The sequence below is a fragment of the Abramis brama genome (assembly GCF_963993115.1).
Source record: "Abramis brama genome assembly, chromosome: 22".
Lineage (NCBI taxonomy): Eukaryota > Metazoa > Chordata > Actinopteri > Cypriniformes > Leuciscidae > Abramis > Abramis brama.
The window spans coordinates 5,986,667-6,008,348 of NC_139984.1; the positions used below are offsets into that span (position 1 = coordinate 5,986,667).

A 21,682-nucleotide genomic window follows, 5' to 3' on the forward strand; every position below is an offset into this window, starting at 1 on the left:
CCTCGTGTGAGGGACCCTGTCCTAAAATTTACATAAAAAACACCCAATTTATACACTGAAAAATTTATATTATGAATCAAAAATTAGTTTTTATTTAGATACATTATATATGTGTCTACTCACTACAGTAAATGTATCAACAGATAATTACATTTGTTTTATACATTTTTTGTTTAATTTATATTTATTTATATGAATACATTTTTATTTATTTATTTTAATCTAATTTAAGATATTTAATAGATGAACAACTAATATTTTTATTTTTATCACATTTTGTATTCATTCATTTGATTGAAATTAATTTATTTAAATACTGTTTATTTTATTTTAATCTTATTATTTAGAAGTTTTTCTCCAGGCTTTTCCCGGGACCCCAGGTTGAAAACCCCCAGTAATAATAATAATGTTCTGCATACTGATTATGATCATAACCTGTTTATCATCTCTGACTCTTCCTAAAGACTCCTGCAGTTCTCTCCTCTTCTTCCTCATCTTCTCCCGCACATCACTGAAGACAACAGGACAGAAAACTTACTCGTACAACAATCACACTTTATGTTTTGTATTCCTGAAGTAGTAAAAAGGGAAGATTACCTGGGCGAAGACATTTTGAATACAATTACTGATGTCAGATGTCTTCCCAATTCATATCAGATCAGAAGTAAGGACTTCACAGGAACTTCTTGATGAAACTGTATTAAAGTGAGTTTATAACAGAGGGACTGACTGTCTCATCCCCAGCAAACACACGCTCGTCTATAAACACACACATGATGTTTCTCTTATAAAGTAAGTTCCAGTGCAGTAAGTAAATCTCTGTAACGTTATTCTCTCGGTGCTGGAAATAAACATCACCCTGAGTGAAAAAATAATGCAAATGCTTTCCAGACTGCAACAATGCGAAAAGCATAAATTCATTGAAGGAGCAGATATTAAATATGTATTTTGGTAGAGTTTTACCGTCATGCTGCGTACCGCTGCCTGGTAACGGATGTAAATAATCTGCTGCAACCGAACCCACAGCGGTTTGCGTCCGGTCCGTCCCACTCAGTGTCAGGGCGGCTTTTCATTGGCCCAGACTCCCGTCAATCACATAAATCTGCTGACGCCACTAGGCAGCGCTTAAATCCGATCATTTTGCATGAATGTTTTATTTGTTTGTACACAATGTTTACAATACGACTAAAATTATCATTAATGTAAAAACAAAAATATGTTCACAAAAAAAATAAAAATAATTCTTGAACCTTTAAACTAGCCTAATTGTATTCCATCGAGGAGTGTTTTCTCAAAGATTAGGTCTAACATATTACTGCAGTATTGTCTTAGATGCAATAACAATTTACACTCAAATTATAATACCACGAATTTGCCGCTTTCATTAATCCTGATTATTTGATTTGAATATTTTATTTCGAGCTAAAGAAAGAAAAACAGAAATATATATATATACATAATAAAAGAGAAAAAAAGACAAAATAATTTACATTACAGCTCGAAAAGGAGTGGGAAGAAGACAAGCTTATTGACTCCCACCCCTGTTCATAAACCCAAATAACAATAGACAACAACACTGCATATTTCTTACCATTTTACAAAACAACTATCAACCGAGTTGGTTACATATTAACAAATGCGACACTGCATTATACCAGGTCAACATTTACAGTATCTCACACGCTACAACCAGTGTATTATTTCTGTCTCCCATACAGAATTCATTACCATGTTGGCATTACCGTTATTCATCATCACCATTACAACCCATATAGCATTACTCTGTATCAAAGTGTTTGAATGATACATAAAATACTCCACTTTTATTCATGAAAGGTACAGTAATCTCAGACCGATTGATGCTCATGATAACAAGAATAGTCTTAATGATATGTGTTAAAAGGGATTCGGGGCTTTTCCTTCTTTTCTGTGACTGGACCTGCTGCCAGAGGGGATTATTTAAACAAAACCAACCATACATCAATCATAGTCTGAGTGATGTTAATTAAACACAGAATAGATGTATTATTTAAAAATGATATTATTTCTGAAACAGACCAGTTCCAGTAACAAACGTTACACCCCGTTTTGATTTCAACTATTTATTGGACTGTATATAATCTAAGATTATAATGTAGATTGTAATTATAATCTAAGATGACTAAACCACTAAAGAGAACTATTCGACTGCAATATGCAAACAAGTATTTCGTTAGTGGAAGAAATAAGGCCTTATTCACAGTATTTCCTGTTTGCTCCAGAAAATATGCTCTAAAGCTGTTCAAGTTTCATCTTTTCCTAAAGAATGCAAAACCAACCAATATGGTGAGTATACATTCACTAATTCTGTACTTTATGTTGTTTGATCCTGTTCAGATAGTTGTAATCAGAATTCAGAGAGGGTGTTTTACAGAGAGCAGGCAGTAATAAAGTAGCCTACACTGATATTTAGTGTAATATATAAAATATAAAACTTTTTAATGCCAAAATCATCTGTCTGGCCATAACACATTTTCCCACTATTTCTAGTCGGTGTCATATGGAGAAGAATTACACACTAACATGCACATATAAGCAGAATTAAAGGCCGGATACACTGGTCCAATCATCCCATTTATTAAAATGTGATCTTTGAAATCAACCTTGAAACAAAATGTTTGATTATTTATTATTTTTATAAACAGATTTAAAAAATCTTTTTTTTTTTTTTTTTTTTTTTTTATCTCCAGCATATTCAAAACAAATATTATATAACTCTAACACCATTAGATCCTTTTGTTCAGGTCAAGGTCTCTGAACAGTCCAGATGGTTGAGCTGTTTTCTCTGACAGCACATGAACTCTCCCATGACAAACTGAACTGAATTCAAGATACAAGTGACTCATCGACACAATAAAACCATGGGAGTTTCTGTTCAAATATTTGGATTTATTTGACTCGTAAATTCATAGCAAATAAATAATGTAGCATTAGCTGAACATGCCAAACAATGTCATTATAGTCAGACTCAGCAATGGTGTATTGGTCAGCAAATTAAACAATATATACTCTTTGTACATTTATAATATACAAGTGTAATGAACACTTCGCAAAGGGAAGGGTAAAATTGATCAAATTCAAGGGAATGAATATTTCGCATCAACTTTTTTTTGTATATTTAGTGAGTAAATATTAACATTAATAAAAATAACTTGGACATATAATCAACACTTAAAATATATATACAAATATTTTAAGTGAGATTTATATGAATTTGAATATGCTGTGGGCCATATACAGACTGTACAAAATATGGGAAAAGTTAATTCCCAATAAATGTGGGAAAAGAAAAACCAGCCTAACAATGGTAAAATCCCCAGTTGAAACCATTAGCATTAGAGTCTTATTGCTGGGTTCAAAAAGTGCGACATTAAGTGATCATAACTGTGTGATTGACTGTGATTTCACACGGATCAATTATAAGTATAAAGTGTCAAAAAAAGATCTCATCCTTTGTATAATCGGTAACATCATCATTTTCACCATAATGTATTTCGTGTCAACAATATACATGGTGACTTTCAGCAAGTCAGATCTTCTTCCGTGCAAAAACAGCTGACGGAACAGAATTCAGAGTTCTTGAGGTTTGTACTATTTATTTATTTATTTATTTTTCTTAACAACTGCTTTTTATCAATTGAAACAGTGTCTGTAAATGCAACGTTCATGGCATGAGGTGCTGAAAATAACAGCATGACCCAATACAGGGTCACAGACAGGAATGGACTGTACATAGGTAGCACCATTTAGTGATGTTACCGTAGCTGCTATTTGTAGTCTTCCGCCAATGTATCCATATAGTTTGTATCTGCATAAATTAGAAACCCAGAGAACAGACTGTCAGCCCAGCCGGGGTCAGAAAACAGGCCGTTCTGGTCCTTGTAGAAGATCTCCAGCCATACCTCATCCTCTGGGTTGAGAAACATCACGGTTGACCCAGACGCTACGTCATGGTTTCCGGTGTTGGCATCAAAAGTCTTTATCCGGTACTCTCCGTTATGGACAAGCCCAATGGCCAGATGCTTGTCGGCCAGAGTTATGTCATAAGAGAAGTAGTATATTCCTGGGTATGCACAGATGAATTTTCCCGTCTCGGGGTTGTAGTGGCCACCTTCATTAAACAGGACTTTGTTGAACTTGATAGGGGATTGTTCGGTGGGGTAGCTACTGGTGATGCCTACTGAGAAAGCAGATTTGGGAACCAAACTTCCACATCTGCAGATACCTGGTTCTCCCTGAGGGCCACGTTGGCCCTTGTCACCCTTATATCCACGACGTCCTGCAGAACCAGGAGGCCCTAAATCTCCAGGATCACCCTCAGGTCCACGTTTCCCAATGAAACCTCTCTCCCCACGATCTCCAAGTTTTCCCACTGGCCCGAATCGACCTCTGGGCCCTGAAACAAACACAGTCCTCTTAAAGATGCTGAATTTTTGGGGTAAAACCATACCCTAGATAAGGAATCTCCAACCCTGCTCCAGGAGGGCTACCTTCCTGCAGACTTCAGATCCAACCCTGCTCCGACACACCTGCCCGCAATTTCCATGTAAGTCTGAACACCTTGATTAGCTGGTTCAGGTGTGTTAGATTGGGGTTGGAGCTGAACTCTGCAGGACAGGAGCTCACCAGGAGCAGATTTGGATGACTACTCATCAATTAGGCTGCATAAATTAGGTCAGTCAGAACCAGGAACACTTCCACTAACACCAATGTACTCGTTAAATCATAAGAAGAATGGCATCTATGCTAATATTAGTCTCTCTGTTTATCCTGAGGTTTACTGTAGTCAGCCGGATCCGGGCCGTATCCAGATCAGATGGAGGACCTGCTCCGAGACACAACCACAACACATCCCAGAAGTGTCAGCAGAGGTTGTGTCAACTAGACTCTCCTGTGAAGGCCTCATCGACACAACAGCCATTGGCACTGATCCTCAACAAACCCGTCTCCGTGATGACTCCGATCTTCAACCAGATGAAACTGGATAAATATTCTGAATGTTCTGATCCACTCTGACTTCTGACCTGTAATGCTGCCTGATGGAGTTTTGATTCCTTGCAACTTCGTCGCCTTTGGCTTTTGGCTTGCTTAGTTGGGGACAGTTAATATTCAACAATATTATTGATCTGCCTACATTGACACCATTGAATGAGAACTGGATTCAATGAGAACTCTACCTGGATCTCCTTTTTCTCCCTTTTCTCCCTTCCGTCCATCCCTCCCATCTCTTCCAGGGATTCCGACATGGCCATCCTCCCCAGGAGGCCCAGGGGGGCCAGACTTTCCTTGTGCCCCTGGCATCCCTGGAATGCTGCAAATGAATTGAGGCAGGGCTCCTTTGGACCTGGCCTCCAGCTGCTGTCCCATAATGCACTGAGAGAGACAGATCACACCCACCATTGTCCACATCCTTAGACCTAAGTGAGAAAAATAGAAGAGCAAGGGAGTAAAAAAACAATGAACCAAATTGTTCACCTCAAGAATTTTCATTTTTGTCTGAACTCTTCCTTTAGCCTGCTGGTCCCCAAGCCAGTATATTTTTATAAGGATTCAGATATGTCACTATTACAGAATAATAAACTATCCCACATGAAGTAGAAGAGGATGATTAATGACCCCTTAATGAATGCTGTTTTTGAACTTCATAACAGGTCACTTTATTGTTTTGATTGTCTGCTGACCACCCACACACTGATATTATTTGTAATTGAAAAAAAAGTGTATTAAATTAGAAAAATGCAGATGTTATGTACATACGTTATGTACATCAACCATTATTATTTGCTTTTTATTGCATCATATCAGGAAAAAAAAAACATAATGTTATAAAATTTAAACACCTACAGCACTAAAAGAGATACCAGATCCTAAGGGGAAACTTACCAAAGGCATGTGGACATGCTAAATAATAGAAATGAAAACACAATACTGAGACTCTTGAAAAGGAAAAACTGCAAGTCCAGTCTTGAAAGAGACAGAAACAGACTGCACAGCTTCTCAGCACGTGCTTTCAGTGGGAAAACAACTGCATGAGCAATTGATTCTGATTATACATCTCACTGTATCCCTTCCAAGTATACAAATAAGATCACACGATGTGTCCTAACAAATTCAGAAGTGCACGGGCATGCATTACCCAAACAGTGAGTTCATACAGTACATACACAAATATGCACAAATAAAATCTGAACTCTTGCAGGACTGTGTGTGTTTTGACAGATGCATGGCATGTAGCAGGAGTGATTTTATAGACCTCTCTGAATGATGATATGGTAATTGGTCTGAGGCTCTGATCCAGCTCATTCCTGAGCTACAACATCACAGAGAAACTTGAGTGCAAAACGCTGCAAAATACCTTCAAATTACTCTATGTTAATGCTGAAAAATTTCATTTAGTCTTGTTTTCCAGTGATATCCAAGAATCCTTAAAATAAGATATAGGGTACAACGGGGCTAAAGTTGGGTAGGGTAAAAGGCAGCTTTGATTTCATTTTCCTCTAAACCACTAAATGGCACAAAAACTTGCCGCAGCACTTTCAAAACATCCGCTTTTGGGATCCGTCTGATCCCTGACGCGATCTTGGACAGCAGCGCAAAGTTGAATCTGCACTAAATTGATGTTTGTTTGTTTTTAAATGGTGAAGATTTAAGTAGCAAATAAGAATCACTACAATTATTTAATATATTTTGAGACAAAGGTCTATTAATGATTTTCAGTTTTGTTTAAGGTAAATAAATCAACAGTTTGAACAAGTATTAACTTAGACATGGTTAAAAACATATTAATATTATTTAACAATAAACTCCTTTTGCCCCATGTATCTGTGGGTTAAAAGGCCCATCTTGCCACCTTATACATTACATACATCATACACAAGAATTTTAAAAATGAAGAAAAAAAAAAGGTTTTTTTTCACACAAAATCTGTTGCTCCATCAATGTTCAATACAAAAAAAACACACAAAAAAATCTGCAATTATTATCATACTGTCATAGTTACGTTATGTTTTATTGTGTTTCCCCTGTGACCTAGTTTTCCTGTGTTTGATTAGTCATTTAGTTCACCTGGTGTTCATCAATTATCTCATTAGTTCCCTCGTTTAGTTCCTGTATAAGGCTACGTTTACACGTGGCCGGCTATTTTCATAAACGGACATTTCGCACTCTCCGTTTTCAAAAATAACATTGTGCACACCTGTCAGTTTTCAGAAAAGTGTTCATTTACACGAACCTGTGTATATATGCTGTCAAGAGCATGCCAAACCTGTAGGTGGCAGTGTAACGAGAAGCTCAAGCCCACGTTTGCCAATCAGAATCCCGAAAATAGCAACAACAGCAACGAATAGTTTTTCTCAGTTTACATGCAAATGTGCAAATGAAGTTTTCCAAAATCTCCACTCTGGCCGGAGTTTTTAGAAAGAATCGTTTTCAGAGTCGAATTCTCCGTTTGCGTGTAAACGAAGGGCACAAACGAAGGGAAATGTCTCCGTTTTTTAAAATAACCATGTACGTGTAAACGGGGCCTAAGTACTCCCTATTTTGTTCAGTTTGTTGTCTTGTCTCATCTGTAAAGTGGATGCGTGTTCCCTGTGTAAACACACACAACACAACACGCACGCACACCCGTCCCTCCCCTTTTTTGTTCCTTTTTTGTCATGGACATTCCTGCTGTGCTTGGAGCAGGGAGACCGTCTGCTGGAAGACCAGACTCGGGACTTTATCCAGCTTGTGTGCCAGACACACTACCCGGACCTCTGTGTATTTTATCACACCAAATTGAGCGATCGGTCCAAAGCACACCTTCTAGTGGATGGTCCAAGGGAAGACTTCGCTGCATTTGTGGCATGGGTGCTGGTTAACTCCCCATTCACCATTGTCTCAGCTGAGGACGATACCAGCCCCACTGCACATCCAGAGACCAGCCATCCGCCACCGACGACCGGCACGATGGAGATCCGAGAGCCAGTGGACTTCAGCCTGTGGTGATCGATAAGCCTGAAGAGAGGACAGGAGTCGTTGCCCCGGAGCGTGACCATATACGTGTGTATTGACAAGGGAGGATTAGTGGAGTACGAGGGCTGGGAGGAAAGCCCTGCCCACAACCGGTGGATGGGAATGCTATGGCCTTTGGAACAGTTTTTGTATTTTTGGAGGTGTTTGTAGATGCTGGAGAAATAGGAGTAATGCATCTACAAACACCTCCAAAAATACAAAAACTGTTCCAAAGGCCATAGCATTCCCATCCACCGCAGTGGGGTTGTGGGCAGGGCTTTCCTCCCAGCCCTCGTACTCCACTAATCCTCCCTTGTCAATACACACGTATATGGACCTTGTTATTTGTACAGGCTGTGACTATACAAATCACAACATGTAAATAGGAAAATGTTGGTGTTATTTTGTCACTTACTGGGAGCAGTATGCTAGCTGGAGCTGTTTACCTCCAGTCTTTGTGCTAAGCTAGGCTAGCGGTGGGAGCGTCAGACAGAGTTACGGCACGCACAGAGATGAGAAGGGTATGTATGGACTTATCTAACTCTGGGGGATACAGTGAATAAGCTAAAGGCTCGATGGTGTTTTAAGCCCCCAATGGCTCCTTAGAGGCAGCTAACCCTACCCTCAACCTTAAACCTACCCATCCCCTCGCTGCCTGGAAGGCGCCGTTGGGGGCTTAAAACACCAAACACCAAGCTAAAGTCCCAAAAAGTCGGTTTGTTCCTTTAATATTTGGGTGGCAGATTTTCGGTAGTTTCAGTATTCAGGTTTGCAAGATTTGCAAAAGACATCTGATAATGAAAACAAGCACATGTTGTAGTATTGGCCAAGAGAAAGTTTGACTACATCCATGCTGCTTTGCTTATCTTTGACTATCTGAATTATGCCACTTGAATAGTGAGATTACCTGATTTCCAGCACTAAACCAACCCACAACCTTAAACAGACTGATTTGTATAACACAAATTCATGACCAGGCATTTTCTCTGCCGTAGTTTCTAAAAAATGTGCATGTTTGCATAGCGTTCTTTTAAAATGTTAATACGTTTTGTCCTATGTGACATCTGTTTTTAAATTGAGTTTATATCTGTCAACACATTTACACACTTTGTTTTTCCTCTTTTATACTATATGGTATATTTTGTTATTTTTACTTGTTTGCACATTTGAATTATCAATAATTATCAGTAGTTATCAATGTGTGACAAAGTCATTAATCAGTACTTTTTACTTAATGGCATTAAAATAAAGTACTTGAGTATTAAGTAAAATTGAAAAGGAGTACTTCATACTTTTACTGGAGAAACACATTTGGTGCTGTCTGATGAGTCAAGCACAGCTGTGACAGCAGATTGGACCGTAACGCGCATTTATATGCTTTTAAATCCAATTTGTGATTGAGAATGCAATGAAACATCTGTAATGATCAGCTGAAGTGTGAAATTATATACAAACACTGCTACTATGACAACAGACAGACTCAACTCTGTCTAAACACAGAACTATAGTCTGTTAAAGGAACCGTTCACACACACACACACACACACTTTACACACACACAAAAAGTAAAGCTCTGGCATAATTTACTCGCTCTCATGCTGTTGGTCCAAAATCAGCTTTAATTGTTACCAAGCCCAGCGAAGGACTTGTGGAATGTGCCTATCTAACACATTCTGCAGAAGAAAATCAACATCTACTTCATCATTGCAGATTTGGCTCCGCCCACTGGCGTTTTAGTGAGATGACGAGGAGAGAAGAAAGATGCAGGATCATTACATTTAAAATAACATTACCTTCCAAAGGATCTCATGCTAGAAATGTGGTTATTTATTTTCAACAATGTAAATGTCTTATCTGAGCATTATTTATTTGTATTCGGTATTATTTCACCGAGGATTCTTTGGTAAATCAGTCGCAATTCCGGCAATTTATATTTCTGATATGTAATAATTCATGTACAGTCAGAGGTTCTTTGACTATGTGTCAGTAAATCAAACCAGTGACTAAATGTTCATCTTCACATTGTTTCTCTTAGTAGGATGAAAATAATCTGTTATTTAAACTATGATTAAATTATATATATATATATATATATATATATCCCTTAATCGCTGGAGCTGTCAAACACCACAGACTCTTGCCAAAACTCCAGTTATAATAAATTAATCTCTTAAGCATTAAGCACTCGCAAGAGTGCAGAAATTGAGTTGCAATGACGAGATCACTGCATTCATGCACTCAACATGTCTGTGATCGACTACATGCTCATCATCACTGCAACCTTTAATGCCTCCATCTAAATATAATGCTATAGATTTTCACGATTAGTTAACCTTGAGAGCTGTAATAGTAAAAACGTGCTAAAAGTTTTCGAGAGTGTTCCACATGTAGTACTTATTGCATATGCAAAGATGTCAGCAGTGGGCGTTTACACTGAAGTCTCACAGCAGACACGGCCCTTCAAACAGTTCAAATCAGAGGCTAAAATCAGAGTAGGAAAAATGAATTGAAAAAGTATGACCATTTTTGATGGAAAAATCATTCTAACATTATAAGTGCACCACAGGAAACATTATAAAACGATAAAACAGTGCAGTTCATGACCCCTTTAAAATTGCACAAACTCCATGAAAGCACCTTAAAAAAATAACAGTGATCCATATGACTTGTGCTCTATACAATATTTGCGTGAGGGAAAAAGACCCTAATCTAAGTTGTTACTCACACATTTCTTCAGTGTTTCACAGAAGAAAAAGGTCTCAGATGGGTTTTTGAACAACATGACTTTTTTGTGTGAACTATTCCTTACGTTTCCAACACATGAAAAAAACGAGACCTAATCTTAGCAAAACATAATCTTCTGACATCTCTTAACAACACAACAAATGGTGATAAATCAAAACACAGCTTTTATTGAAACGTTATAATGCACATCTTAGAATCAATTACAAAAACAAAAATACAATGTCTTTCAACTACAACAAAAATAGTAACTTGCCAGTAAGTTGCAGGATCGTTTTCGTCATCTTGATTTAGTCTTTCAGTAATGTCCTTTAATGGCCTTTTTGAACTCCTAACTTTGAGCTGTGTCCTATTTTCTTCTTTCTTCCTCTCTGTACATCCATGAACAAGCCAAATGCCTGCAGCACATAGTGTCTGGCACAATCTGTACTCTCTCTGGCTTCTCTTTAGCGAACCTCATGCTTCTGTCCGTCTCTGTTTATCAACTCTCTGAACGAGTGCATCTCTGTAAGATCTTTGCAGTGATTGTTCAGCTTTCCCGATGTGCTGACTATGAGAGACACACCTCTCGAGTTCCTTAGTGAGGTCACGCTTGCCACGGCAATCACTCACTACACAAAGAACAATGAAGTATTGCTGAGACAATTACTTAAGCACAAACTGCAGCATATTTGCACTTTATTATGTCTTCTAATTCAATGCAAGTCTTTTTACATTCTATTCCATTTCATGAACACTTTTTGTCTTCTGTTTTTCATGTACTCCCCCCCCCCCACCCCACCACCACCCCCTGTTACATTAATATCTACAGTATACATAGGGTACTGAAAATCCTAAACTTTCCAATTGACCTGTGAAACTACACTTGCATCTACACTAGAATAAAAGATTGATGTTTGATATAGAGCTCAGAAATTGCTCCATCTCCTGGCTGATGTTGTTTCTGCTAAGGTCCAGTTTAACAGATACGGACTGACAACTGAGAACTGATGCCAGGTATTCACAGCAGCTGTCACCGAAAGCACAGTTGGATAACCTAAAAACGAAAACATATGGAAACAAAGTCATGACGTTGTTCATTGAACCTGCACTCTCAAATGAGTATTTTATTTATTTAAATTGGTTTTGGTTGTTGTTGTTTTGGGGTGTACTTGTTTTGTTGTAATGTTATATTACTGTTGTTTGTTCACATACATGAAATGAAATTAGACAGAAATTAGGGTATTTTGTAAATGGTTATTTGATCTTACTTTAAAGTCTTCAATGCACAACTGCCCTCCTGTAGTCCAAGACAGAGCAACCGAACACCTTCATCTTTAAGACTGTTGTTGCTCATGTTCAACTCTTTCAGGCTGAAGTTTTGGCTTAGACCTTTAGCCACTAGCCCACACATATCTGGCGTGAGTTTACAAGAGTCCAGGCTGCAGGATTAAAAACAGATCAATTATAATCTTCAAAAATGTATTTTCTTTTAATAATTGATATCCTTGATGCAAACATCGAGTCTCATCTCTCCAACACTTACTCCAAATAATTTACTCTCAATTATACTTTTTTATGGTATTTATAGAGCCCCTTTTATGCCTCACAGTAACTCCAAAGTGCTGTCCAATGCAAATAATATAAACCTGTCAAAATGCAAGCAAGCACAGGTATGACTTTAAACAGTCTTTAAAAATATGTAAAGTTGAGGAAGATCTAATCTTAATGGGCAGGTTGTTCCATAATCTTGGACCAGCGACAAACAAAGTGAGATCAGCCTTCGAGACGCACTCTGGGAATTGTAAAAGGAGCTTGTTTTATGGATCTTGGCATTAAACTTAAATTATAAGGCTTAATAAGCTCAACTAAATATTCTGGAGCCATTCCATTGATTGCTTTAAAAACATATATCAAAATCTTGTAATGAATCCTATATTGGTAGCCAGCCCAGTGAGGATAACAATGACGTAACACGGTCAGTCTTCTTAGCATTCATAAGCATCCTTGCCGTGACATTTGTACTAGGTGGACGTGCAACATTACCATGACAGGTCCCAATTACAATAATCTAAACGAGAAAAGATAAAACCATGAATGACTCTTTCCAAATCACTAGCTGAGAGAATCGAATTTATTTGGCTATTGCCCTTAGATAACAAAAAAGCAGTTCCAAACAACAGTTTTTATCTGTCTATCGAACTTCAGAGGAATAAAAGTTGACTCCCAAGTTCTTTACTTGACCCTGCAGGTAACTAACCCATGGGCCTAAGTTATCATTTACAGTCTTATTACAAACTATATGGCCAAAAATAATTTCTGTTTTCCGTTTATTCAACTGGACAAGATTATCATCCATCCAAGTTTTAGTTCCTCTAGACACCTAAAGAGTTTTGCACTCAAGTCCCTACTATTTGTCCTCAAAGGCAAGTAAAGTTGGGTGTCGTCCGCATATAGATGGTAGGTCCATGTTTTGTTTTTAAATGCTTTTGGAAAATACTGACCACATCTTTTCGAGAGCGCAGCTCTTTTCTCCAAGGACTGTAAAAAGCTGCATTATTCCAGAGCATCCAGGGAAATTGTTGCTCAAATCCAGCTCTTTGAGGCTGAAGGGGTTTGATCTCAGAGCTGAAGCCAGAGATGAGAAACCCTTATCCGTCAGTCTGCAACACGACAGCCTGCAGAATATGACAACACGTTTTCAAGTCATCTAGTTATAGAGTATAATGCTATGATAGTCAATAAATATCACATGTAAAGCCTAGCAGTTGAGTAGTCGATTATTATGAGTACATGAGTTTCAACAAGGTGATTAACTTATAGACAATATCATTTATAAAAAAAAAAACGTCACATACGATAACAGGGCTGATCAAGTGCTGTGAAAAATGAAGCATAACCTTAATTTCTGAAGTTTACAGGATGGATTCTTCAGTGAGTTCGCGAGTTGCTTCATCCCAGAATCCTGTACGTCATTGTCAGAAAGATCTAGAGCTGTGAGACGAGAGTGCTCCATACTGAGTCCACAACTTCTAAATGTAAAATTGCATCTCTCTAATCTGAAAAAAGAGAAAAAATATGTTGTTTTTTTATTTTATTATTACTTTTGACAAAAACATGGCCCAAAAATACAGCAATTATGTAGCTAAGCATGGCAGCAGATATGTTCTAATTTGAACTATATCTATAATTTAGATTTTAATTTTAAAATTTTAAAATTTTAAAATTTTAAAATTTTAAAATAAAATTTTTAAAATTTTAAAATTTTAAAATAAAATTTTTAAAATTTTAAAGATTTTAAAGGGTTACTTCACCGCTGGAAAAATGGGCTTTCAATAAAACTTGATCAGAAAACACCTGACTAGAGAAAACATGTTGCCATCCAAGGCCACTCCCACCATTATGTTATGGATATGCTTGAAGAGTAAAATACTACCTTACTTTAGTAGGAAATACTGCTTAGCAAACTTTTAGTCATTATGGTGTCGACTTGTTTTGTTCTCTGGTGCAAGAATTCAAAGAGTAAACATTCAGCGGGAGTGAGTTACTTTCGGTGAATATCGAAAGATCCAGCGCATTGTAGACAGCGGCTAAAGACTGCAAAGAATCGTAAATATTGAGAGAACGGCATGACAGAGAATCTGTGTTTGTAGTCAACATTGGCTATGTTTACATGCACAACTTTTGTTTTAATCGGACTGAATTCATTCCGATTGATGAATCTGAATGTAGTGTTTACATGAACGCTAAACAAGTGATCGATGTGTGTGTTTATATCTCACAAGCTTTAAATCAGAATTAATTTTTTGACATGCGCACACTGCACAAATATAGAGTTTCCCGCTGTTTGCGCATAATAACCATTCTCCTACATTGGTTCTTTATTTGTTTTAAACAGCAGGCTTAATATTTATCCATTTATGGTCATAATTTGAAGACAAAGAGCACATGAACCGTTGTGCCGTGCTGTTTATTTATCACGCAGTAAAAATGCCCAAAACCAGTCGTATGTGGATGAGAATCCTAAACAAGAACTGGTGGGACGTTGTCCTGCTCCACTTCACAGACGCTGAGGTAAAGGAGTATTTTAGAATGACAGGACACTCATTTATATAACACTTTATTCAACAGGAAGAATCGCCGTCGCGTACAGGAGAAAAAAGCTGTTTCCATAGTGTTCCATTTTTACCACAATACTGTTTAAACAAATGAACAAATACAACAGTTGACGACATACCTTCTGTTCCAGGCACCTAAACAGTACAAAAACTTAAAAGAAAAGAAATTTTACAGAGATAATATTATAACACGCCTACCTCAACTCTTCGATGTTACAGTTCGGGTTTGCAAGTAACCCAGAAAACAGCCCGACTCCCAAGTCCCAAAGTTTGTTATCACTCAGATCCAGTTTCTTAAGTTGGCATGGTTTTGAACTCAGAGCAGATGTGAGGAAAGCACAGGCCTCCTTTGTGATCCCACAGCTTGAAAGTCTGCAAGTGACATTGAAAAGCTCTTGAAAGATGCAAACATTAGTCAGAGGTCATCAACTCTTTCTACTAGTTCTTGTGGTTTTTAGCAATTTGGGAAGCCAAATAGTTATGTGCTGCTCTGTGCCATGTTGCCACTGGGTTTTAGTAATTCTGTATCTTTTAGTGCACAACCAATTGGTCTGCACTGCATGGTTTGGTTGGAAAGAGCAAATTTGTTACATTTTCCAACCCATTCAAAGATAAGTTTACTTCATTAAAGGATTACGGAAAGAGTTCAGGGGTTGAAATCCTTTGGCCAGATTCACTAAGTTGTTAACTGCCATATCAATATTCATCAAAACGTCACTGAATTTTTTTTAATAAATAAATAAATAAAGACCTGAGAGTCTCCAGCCCACAGTCAGGCAATAAACCCACAAGCCAGGTTGCGGCCTCATTTCCGATGTTATTGCAGCTCAGGTCCAGCTCCTTAAGATGTGATGGGTTTGACTTAAGAGCAGCAACAAGGGCTGAACAGCTGTCTCTTCTGAGTCCACAAAACTCCAATCTAGAAAAAAAATACAGGTTAGAGGGACAGCCATATACCAATTGTATTGATTTCTAATACTGTTAATAGAATAGAGGCATAAAAGTACTTTAGTGTCTCTAGTTTGCAATGTGGACTCCTCAGCCCAGAGCAGAGACTTTTCACCCCTCTGTCTTCAAGGTCATTGAAACTCAGGTCCAGTTCTCTCAGAACACTGGGATTGGACTCAAGAACAGAAGCCAGAGCTGGACAGCTTTTCTTTGTCAGTTTACACGAGGACAATCTAAGAATTATGAAAAACATTTCTTAAAATGTGTTCAATACTGAACCTTTATTTAAAAGTCGATGACACTTACATGGCAGTCTGGCAGACTTTGACAACGGGATGAAGCTTCAAAAGACAATCATCTGATTTGAAGAATTTTCTCAAGTCAAAAGTCTCCAGTCCCTTGTCACTGGTGAGCAGCACAAAGACCAGAGCTGACCACTGCGCATTTGAAAGTACCTCCATTGAAAGTCTTCCAGAGTGAAGGAAGGTTTGGATTTCCTTTACAAGAGAATGGTCGTTCAGTTCATTAAGGCAGTGGAATAGATTGATGGACCTCTCTGAGCTAAGACTTGTCCCAAGCTTATCCTTTATGTACTTGACTGTGTCCTCACTGCTGTGTGCGGTGTGTTCAATTTGTACTGAAAGGTGTCGAAACAAGGTCTCATTGTGCTCCTGTGAAAGGCCGAGAAGGAAGCGGAGGAAAAGGTCAAAGTGCCCATTCCTCGACTCTAGAGCCTGATTTACAGCACTCTTATGTAGGTCAAACAGAGATGAATCCATGCAGAGCTTTCCGAAGTCTGTGTCTTGGAATGGTATATTGAATTCATCGCTGCTGGGCTTTTGAGTTGTAAACCAGTGAAGGTGAACAAACAAAGCTGCAAGATACTCTTGGAAACTCAGATGCACGAAACAATAGACTTTCCTTTGGTATAAGCCAAACTCCTCTCTGAAGATCTGCGTGCACAGTCCTGAGTATAGTGAGGCATCCTTGACATCAATGCCACACTCTGCCAGGTCTTCTTCATAAAAGATCACAAAACCTTTCCTCAATTGCTGGAAGGCCAGTTTTCCAAGTGACAGAATGTTGTCTCTGGTCAAGTGTGAATCCGAGAGATCCCTGTACTTATCCTTCATCTGTAATGTCTGGAAAATCAGGAAGTGTGTGTACATTTCAGTCAGAGACTTGGGGATGTGGAAAATCTCTTTGTCACCCAACATTTTCTCTAGAACAGTGGCTGAAATCCAGCAGAACACTGGGATGTGACACATAATGTACAGACTTCTTGATGATTTGATGTGTGTGATGATTTGGTTGGCCAGACTCTGATCAGGTATTCTTTTCCTGAAATACTCTGCCTTCTGAGGATCATTGAACCCTCGGACTTCTGTGACCTGGTCGACACACTCGGGAGGGATCTGACTGGTTGCTGCTGGCCGAGAGGTGATCCAGATGAGAGCAGAAGGAAGCAGATTCCCCTTGATGAGGTTGGTCAGCAGCACGTCCACTGAGGCGGCTTCAGTTGTATCAGAGCACCTTATGTTATCCCTAAAATCAAGAGGAAGTCGACACTCATCCAAACCATCAAAGATGAATATGACTTTGTATTTCTCAAAGTTTGAAAATTTGAATCCCTCAATTTCTCTGAAGAACAAATTAACAAGTTTCTCCAAAGTGTACTCCTCTTTGCCAACCAAATTAAGCTCCCGAAAAAGCAATGGGAACACGAAATGAACATCCTGATTGGCTTTTCCTTCCGCCCAGTCCAGAACAAACTTCTGCACAGAGACTGTTTTTCCGATTCCAGCAACTCCTTTAGTCAGCACAGTTCTGAGGGGTTTGTTTTGCCCAGGTAGGACTTTAAAGATGTCATTACATTTGATCTGTGTTTCCTGTGTCTCTGGTTTCCAGGATGCTGTCTCAATCTGTCTCACCTCATGCTCATTGTTGACCTCTCCACTCCCTCCTTCTGTGATGTAGAGCTCTGTGTAGATCTTCTTGAGTAGGGATGGATTTCCTTGCTTAGCAATACCTTCAAATACACACTGGCTCCTGTTCTTCAAACTGGATTTAAGCTTTTGCTGATATGCGTCAATCTGATGAACTAAATACAATAAGGAAGATAACAATCAAATTGTTACTTTGTCTGTATTTAATGGATAACTATGTTCTACTCATATACACATACTAACATTTAAGTAGCTTGTCAAAGAGGCTTTGCTCCTTCATAGACTTCAATATGTGCAATGTGATTTTGACTGCTGCTTCTTTGGCTTCAAGACCATCTTCTTCTCCTTCTGGTTGACTCTCTGTACACTCTGTGAGATCAGAGTCCAAAACGCTGTTGATTTTTCTGAGCTCCTTCTTTACAAAAGTGATCACATTGCGTTGAAGTTGCTAAGGCAAAATGCACAAAAACGAAAAATATATTCAGACAATATTTTATTCAACAATATACTATTCTTTTGAATGTGAATGATGTAAAACATGAAAAAAAGGCTAACCCTCAAAATAGCAGCCATTTGTGTCTTTCGGGATGACTGAGTGTGCAATTCTACTGGCTGCTCTCTGCGAAAAAAACAATGTATTCAACTTTTTGATTCAGAAAAATTATGATCGAATATTTATGAGGGTAAAAAAGAATACAAACAAGACCAGACATACAATACAGAATCAGCCATATGGAGATTAGTTGGTGGATCCATTGACCAGTTACTCTGAACGGACACATGGGTGTTGGCGGAAGAACCAAGCCAGTCTGCTGGGAGACTTTTGGCAGAACAAAACACAGTGATTTAATGGCTGAAAAGCCTCATTCATAAGTAAAGAGAAGAACGTCATCATACATACATGGTGTGAAGGGAGCTCAAATGGTAGAGAATAGTGCAAACAACACATGGGTTTAACTGAACATGAATACTTATAAAATGTACATCTTGAATGACTGAAAGTCGTTTAGTTTAAAAGCATCTTGCAAATTCTTGTTTTTCTGTCAGTGAGTAATTATTACATGTTCTCTTGATCTGTGTTTCTTGGTTTTGATACATGGACTTGAGTATTTTCTGTTCCCCTTGTACCAGTGTTTAACTTACTGTGTTTAGTTCCTGTTTGCCTTTATTTCCGTAGCTGCCTTTTTTTGTTTCCATAGGGCAATTCCAAACTGCTTTTTTGCACCCTTGAAGGGCATTTCGGGAAGGGGACGCCATTTGTAGTGCCGTCCCAAATGAAAGTGAACAACTGAATCCCTTCACAAAGGGCCCTTCCACAAGTTTGTGAGCGAAGGGAATGTGCTATGGTCACTACAAGGAAGTAATTTAATCATTTATGGTCATGTGACCAAGGGTGTCAAGTCCTCGCGGTTCATTTTAAATCTAGATATGGCGCGAGAGTTGGAGTTAACGTATAAACACAATAATTCACAGAATAAGTTGTTTTGTTGTGATATTGGCTATAATAACCCATTTCATATTAAGTTTAAAAAAGTTTCATTGGTAAAAAAAATTGTTTAATGCCTAATGTGTTTAATGCTTAACTTATAATTTAAGAGCTGATCGGTAACACATGTAAAGCATATTTTAAAAACTCCATTATAAATGTACTTTTATTTGTATCATATTAACAGCAATACTAAGATCTTCCTGTTATCACTGCCTAGCTTTGTAGTGGTAACATTCGAGGTGAAGCTAATGATTAAATGATGTGGTCTTTTATTAATTGCTGCCTTTGCCATGTGCGTTCCAAACGTCTTAATTTTGGCTATGTTCACACTGTCAGTCCAAATCCAATTATTTATGATTGGGATTTATTTGATTGGAATATGATCTAAAATGATTGACTGTCCACACTGTATCGCAACCGTTCAGATCCAGTGTGTGTGTCCCATGCTGATGTGAGCGGCTTTATTCTGTTCTGTCATCTCCATTATATTGTCATTTTCTGCTCATCCGGCACTTTGCAACAACACAACCTTGTTTCTGATCGGATTTCAAATTTCCGATTGGAATTTGCCTATAGTTACCCTCATTAGTTTCCATAGTGATTAATTGTTCACACCTGTTCCTTGTTAGCCCCTTGTTTCCCTGTGTATGTATACCCCTGTGTTTCAGTAGTCTGTTGTTGGTAGTTGTCTTTGCAACTTGTCTTGTTCCTTTATTTTATTTTTTTCCTATTACTGGTTTGGATTATCTTTTGTTTGCGTTTTTGAATAAACTTTGCTGTAATTAGATCCTCGCCTCTCCTTTTTCCTGTGCACAGTAACAGTAATATTTACATTATATTACTCAGTGACAAAAATAAGAAAAATTAGAATTTGCAACAATAATGTAGGTTTAAAATCGAGTTACTATTAGAAAATATTACACTTCATCTGAACTGGATCTTCAAAATTTTCACCTACAACTAAAAATGAGCATCGACAATGGTGCTTTTGAATAACCATCTATATTTTCTGCTCTAAGTACAGACATTTAGCAAACTAAACTAGGAAAGAAATATTTTGAATGTTGGCTCATGATGAGAAAGTTGTCAGTCAAATCAGCAAGGCAAGGCGCCAGTATAGTCTCACTGAGTAAATGTGTTTTACCTTGGACCTTCCTGCTGGAATTTAATTGGAGGATCCATTGATGCATTACTCTTCATAGAAACACAGCTAAGCACTGGAGATGCAACTCTCTTCTGCTGATGAACCTCAACACTAGAAAAACACCAGTCAATAACAGGAACTGAATAAGGCTCATTTTAATAACTGTTCTAATCAAAAGACTTTAGTATAAAACAATCAAATTGACAAATTATATTAAAGACATACTGAGAAGATGGAAAATATTACATTTCTTCTTTCTAGTTGAAAATGCAGTAATAAGCAAGTACAAATAAAAAATAAAAATAAAACATACCTTTCGGATTCTTTGAACATGTGAGGTTCGGTAGGAGAGAAGCTGCCGTCATCTTTGTCCTCGTGGCTGGTTGTGACATTATCTTTGATTTCACTAGACTCACTCATGGTGCCGTTTTTCAGCCCACCTTACTCTGTCCTAAAGTCTATAGTGGCACAAGACACCCAAAGTGCTTTCTGTCAGTTGAGCATCATTTGCACCAGTATGTGTATAACATGATTGCCACCAGTGTTCAAATTTTTAAATGTGGACGAGTTTTTGAAAGTAAAAAAAAAAAAAAAAAAGGCTTCTATGTAGTGCATAAAGTACATAATAATAATACTAAAATAATAACATTACATTAGAACTTCCTAATCAATAATCATGTCTAGTGCAGATGACTAGAATGACCAGACGTGTTTAATTCTCATTCTGGAATAAATGTTTTATTTATTTATTTGTTTTTCCAAATTATGAGAGACATAGAGAGGGTGATAGAGATTTTTCTCTCTCTCCTTTTTCCTTCTCCCATTAAATTTGAACACTGAAGGAAACTGAATTTCACACGGCATATTTAAAGAAGTAAATAAACCTGAATTTGATCTTCACGGTCATGGTCATCTTGGTTCTTATTCACTTGGCCATTCAGCAGCTTCTGAAACACCTCATATTTTTACAGAATTCCACATGACCAATTTGAATGGCCTTTACATCATCTTTAACACAAACACACAATTTCACAGAGTTCCCACAACTTTTCGACGAACGAATAACCCTGTCCTGTCATATTTTTACTCTTTTTAAGACGGGAAAAGCTTAATGTAAAAATATTATCTTCGCCATCGGGGAATCTGTTATCTTATTTTACAGGTTTAACAAATTCTGAGGGTATGTACAACTATCTGCACAAGTCTAATTACCTTGTTTGTGTTTGTGCGTCGGCAGGCCTACCTGTGAGGAAACGCTTTGACTGAAGTTTCGGTTTCTGTTCTC

At 37.9% G+C, this 21,682-nt stretch overlaps 3 protein-coding genes across 9 annotated transcripts in view; all 3 read right to left on the bottom strand.

Moving 5' to 3' along the window:
- cc2d2a (coiled-coil and C2 domain containing 2A) overlaps positions 1 to 1,007 on the bottom strand; it is a 47,235-nt gene extending 46,228 nt beyond the window's left edge. The window contains exons 1-3 of the mRNA XM_084099451.1: positions 964 to 1,007; positions 598 to 695; positions 436 to 511 (exon numbers count right to left, since the gene is read on the bottom strand). Coding sequence (XP_083955577.1) covers positions 436 to 511; positions 598 to 611 — 90 coding nt within the window. The 5' untranslated portion in view covers positions 612 to 695; positions 964 to 1,007. The remainder of the gene's footprint in view (positions 1 to 435; positions 512 to 597; positions 696 to 963) is intronic.
- Positions 1,008 to 2,594: 1,587 nt separating this feature from the next.
- Positions 2,595 to 11,159, bottom strand: c1qtnf7 (C1q and TNF related 7). Its single transcript, XM_084097928.1, has 3 exons — positions 11,030 to 11,159; positions 5,217 to 5,456; positions 2,595 to 4,435 (listed from the first exon to the last, which is right to left on the bottom strand). The coding sequence occupies exons 1-3, from the start codon at positions 11,055 to 11,057 to the stop codon at positions 3,807 to 3,809; spliced, it is 897 nt and encodes a 298-aa protein (XP_083954054.1). The 5' UTR covers positions 11,058 to 11,159; the 3' UTR covers positions 2,595 to 3,806.
- Positions 10,921 to 21,682, bottom strand: LOC311072732 (NACHT, LRR and PYD domains-containing protein 12-like). Of its 7 annotated transcripts, none has more exons than XM_084097924.1 (15): positions 21,610 to 21,660; positions 21,282 to 21,344; positions 20,711 to 20,855; positions 20,398 to 20,508; positions 18,480 to 18,584; positions 18,320 to 18,383; positions 18,008 to 18,212; positions 16,125 to 17,919; positions 15,878 to 16,051; positions 15,622 to 15,789; positions 15,069 to 15,242; positions 13,653 to 13,811; positions 13,257 to 13,430; positions 12,024 to 12,194; positions 10,921 to 11,809 (listed from the first exon to the last, which is right to left on the bottom strand). In XM_084097924.1, exons 3-15 carry the CDS (start codon positions 20,815 to 20,817, stop codon positions 11,650 to 11,652), a joined length of 3,567 nt encoding a protein of 1,188 aa, XP_083954050.1. In that variant the 5' UTR covers positions 20,818 to 20,855; positions 21,282 to 21,344; positions 21,610 to 21,660; the 3' UTR covers positions 10,921 to 11,649. The 7 variants fall into 7 exon arrangements, with proteins under 7 accessions (XP_083954050.1, XP_083954052.1, XP_083954049.1 ...); XM_084097926.1 differs by having other exon boundaries at positions 21,641 to 21,659; XM_084097923.1 differs by having other exon boundaries at positions 21,282 to 21,353; positions 21,641 to 21,657.

Bases quoted from the DNA above. Each gene is read 5' to 3' on its own strand.
- c1qtnf7 (XM_084097928.1), bottom strand. From the start codon at position 11,057: ATGACGAAAACGATCCTGCAACTTACTG. The intron at 5,457-11,029 runs GCAAGTTACTAT...TTTCTCACTTAG, and splicing joins AACGATCCTGCAACTTACTG to GTCTAAGGATGTGGACAATG. The intron at 4,436-5,216 runs GTAGAGTTCTCA...TGTTTGTTTCAG, and splicing joins GGGAGAAAAAGGAGATCCAG to GGCCCAGAGGTCGATTCGGG.
- LOC311072732 (XM_084097920.1), bottom strand. From the start codon at position 20,817: ATGAGTGAGTCTAGTGAAATCAAAGATAATGTCACAACCAGCCACGAG. The intron at 16,052-16,124 runs GTAAGTGTCATC...CATAATTCTTAG, and splicing joins AAAGTCTGCCAGACTGCCAT to ATTGTCCTCGTGTAAACTGA. The intron at 11,810-12,023 runs GTAAGATCAAAT...TTTCGTTTTTAG, and splicing joins TGTGCATTGAAGACTTTAAA to GTTATCCAACTGTGCTTTCG.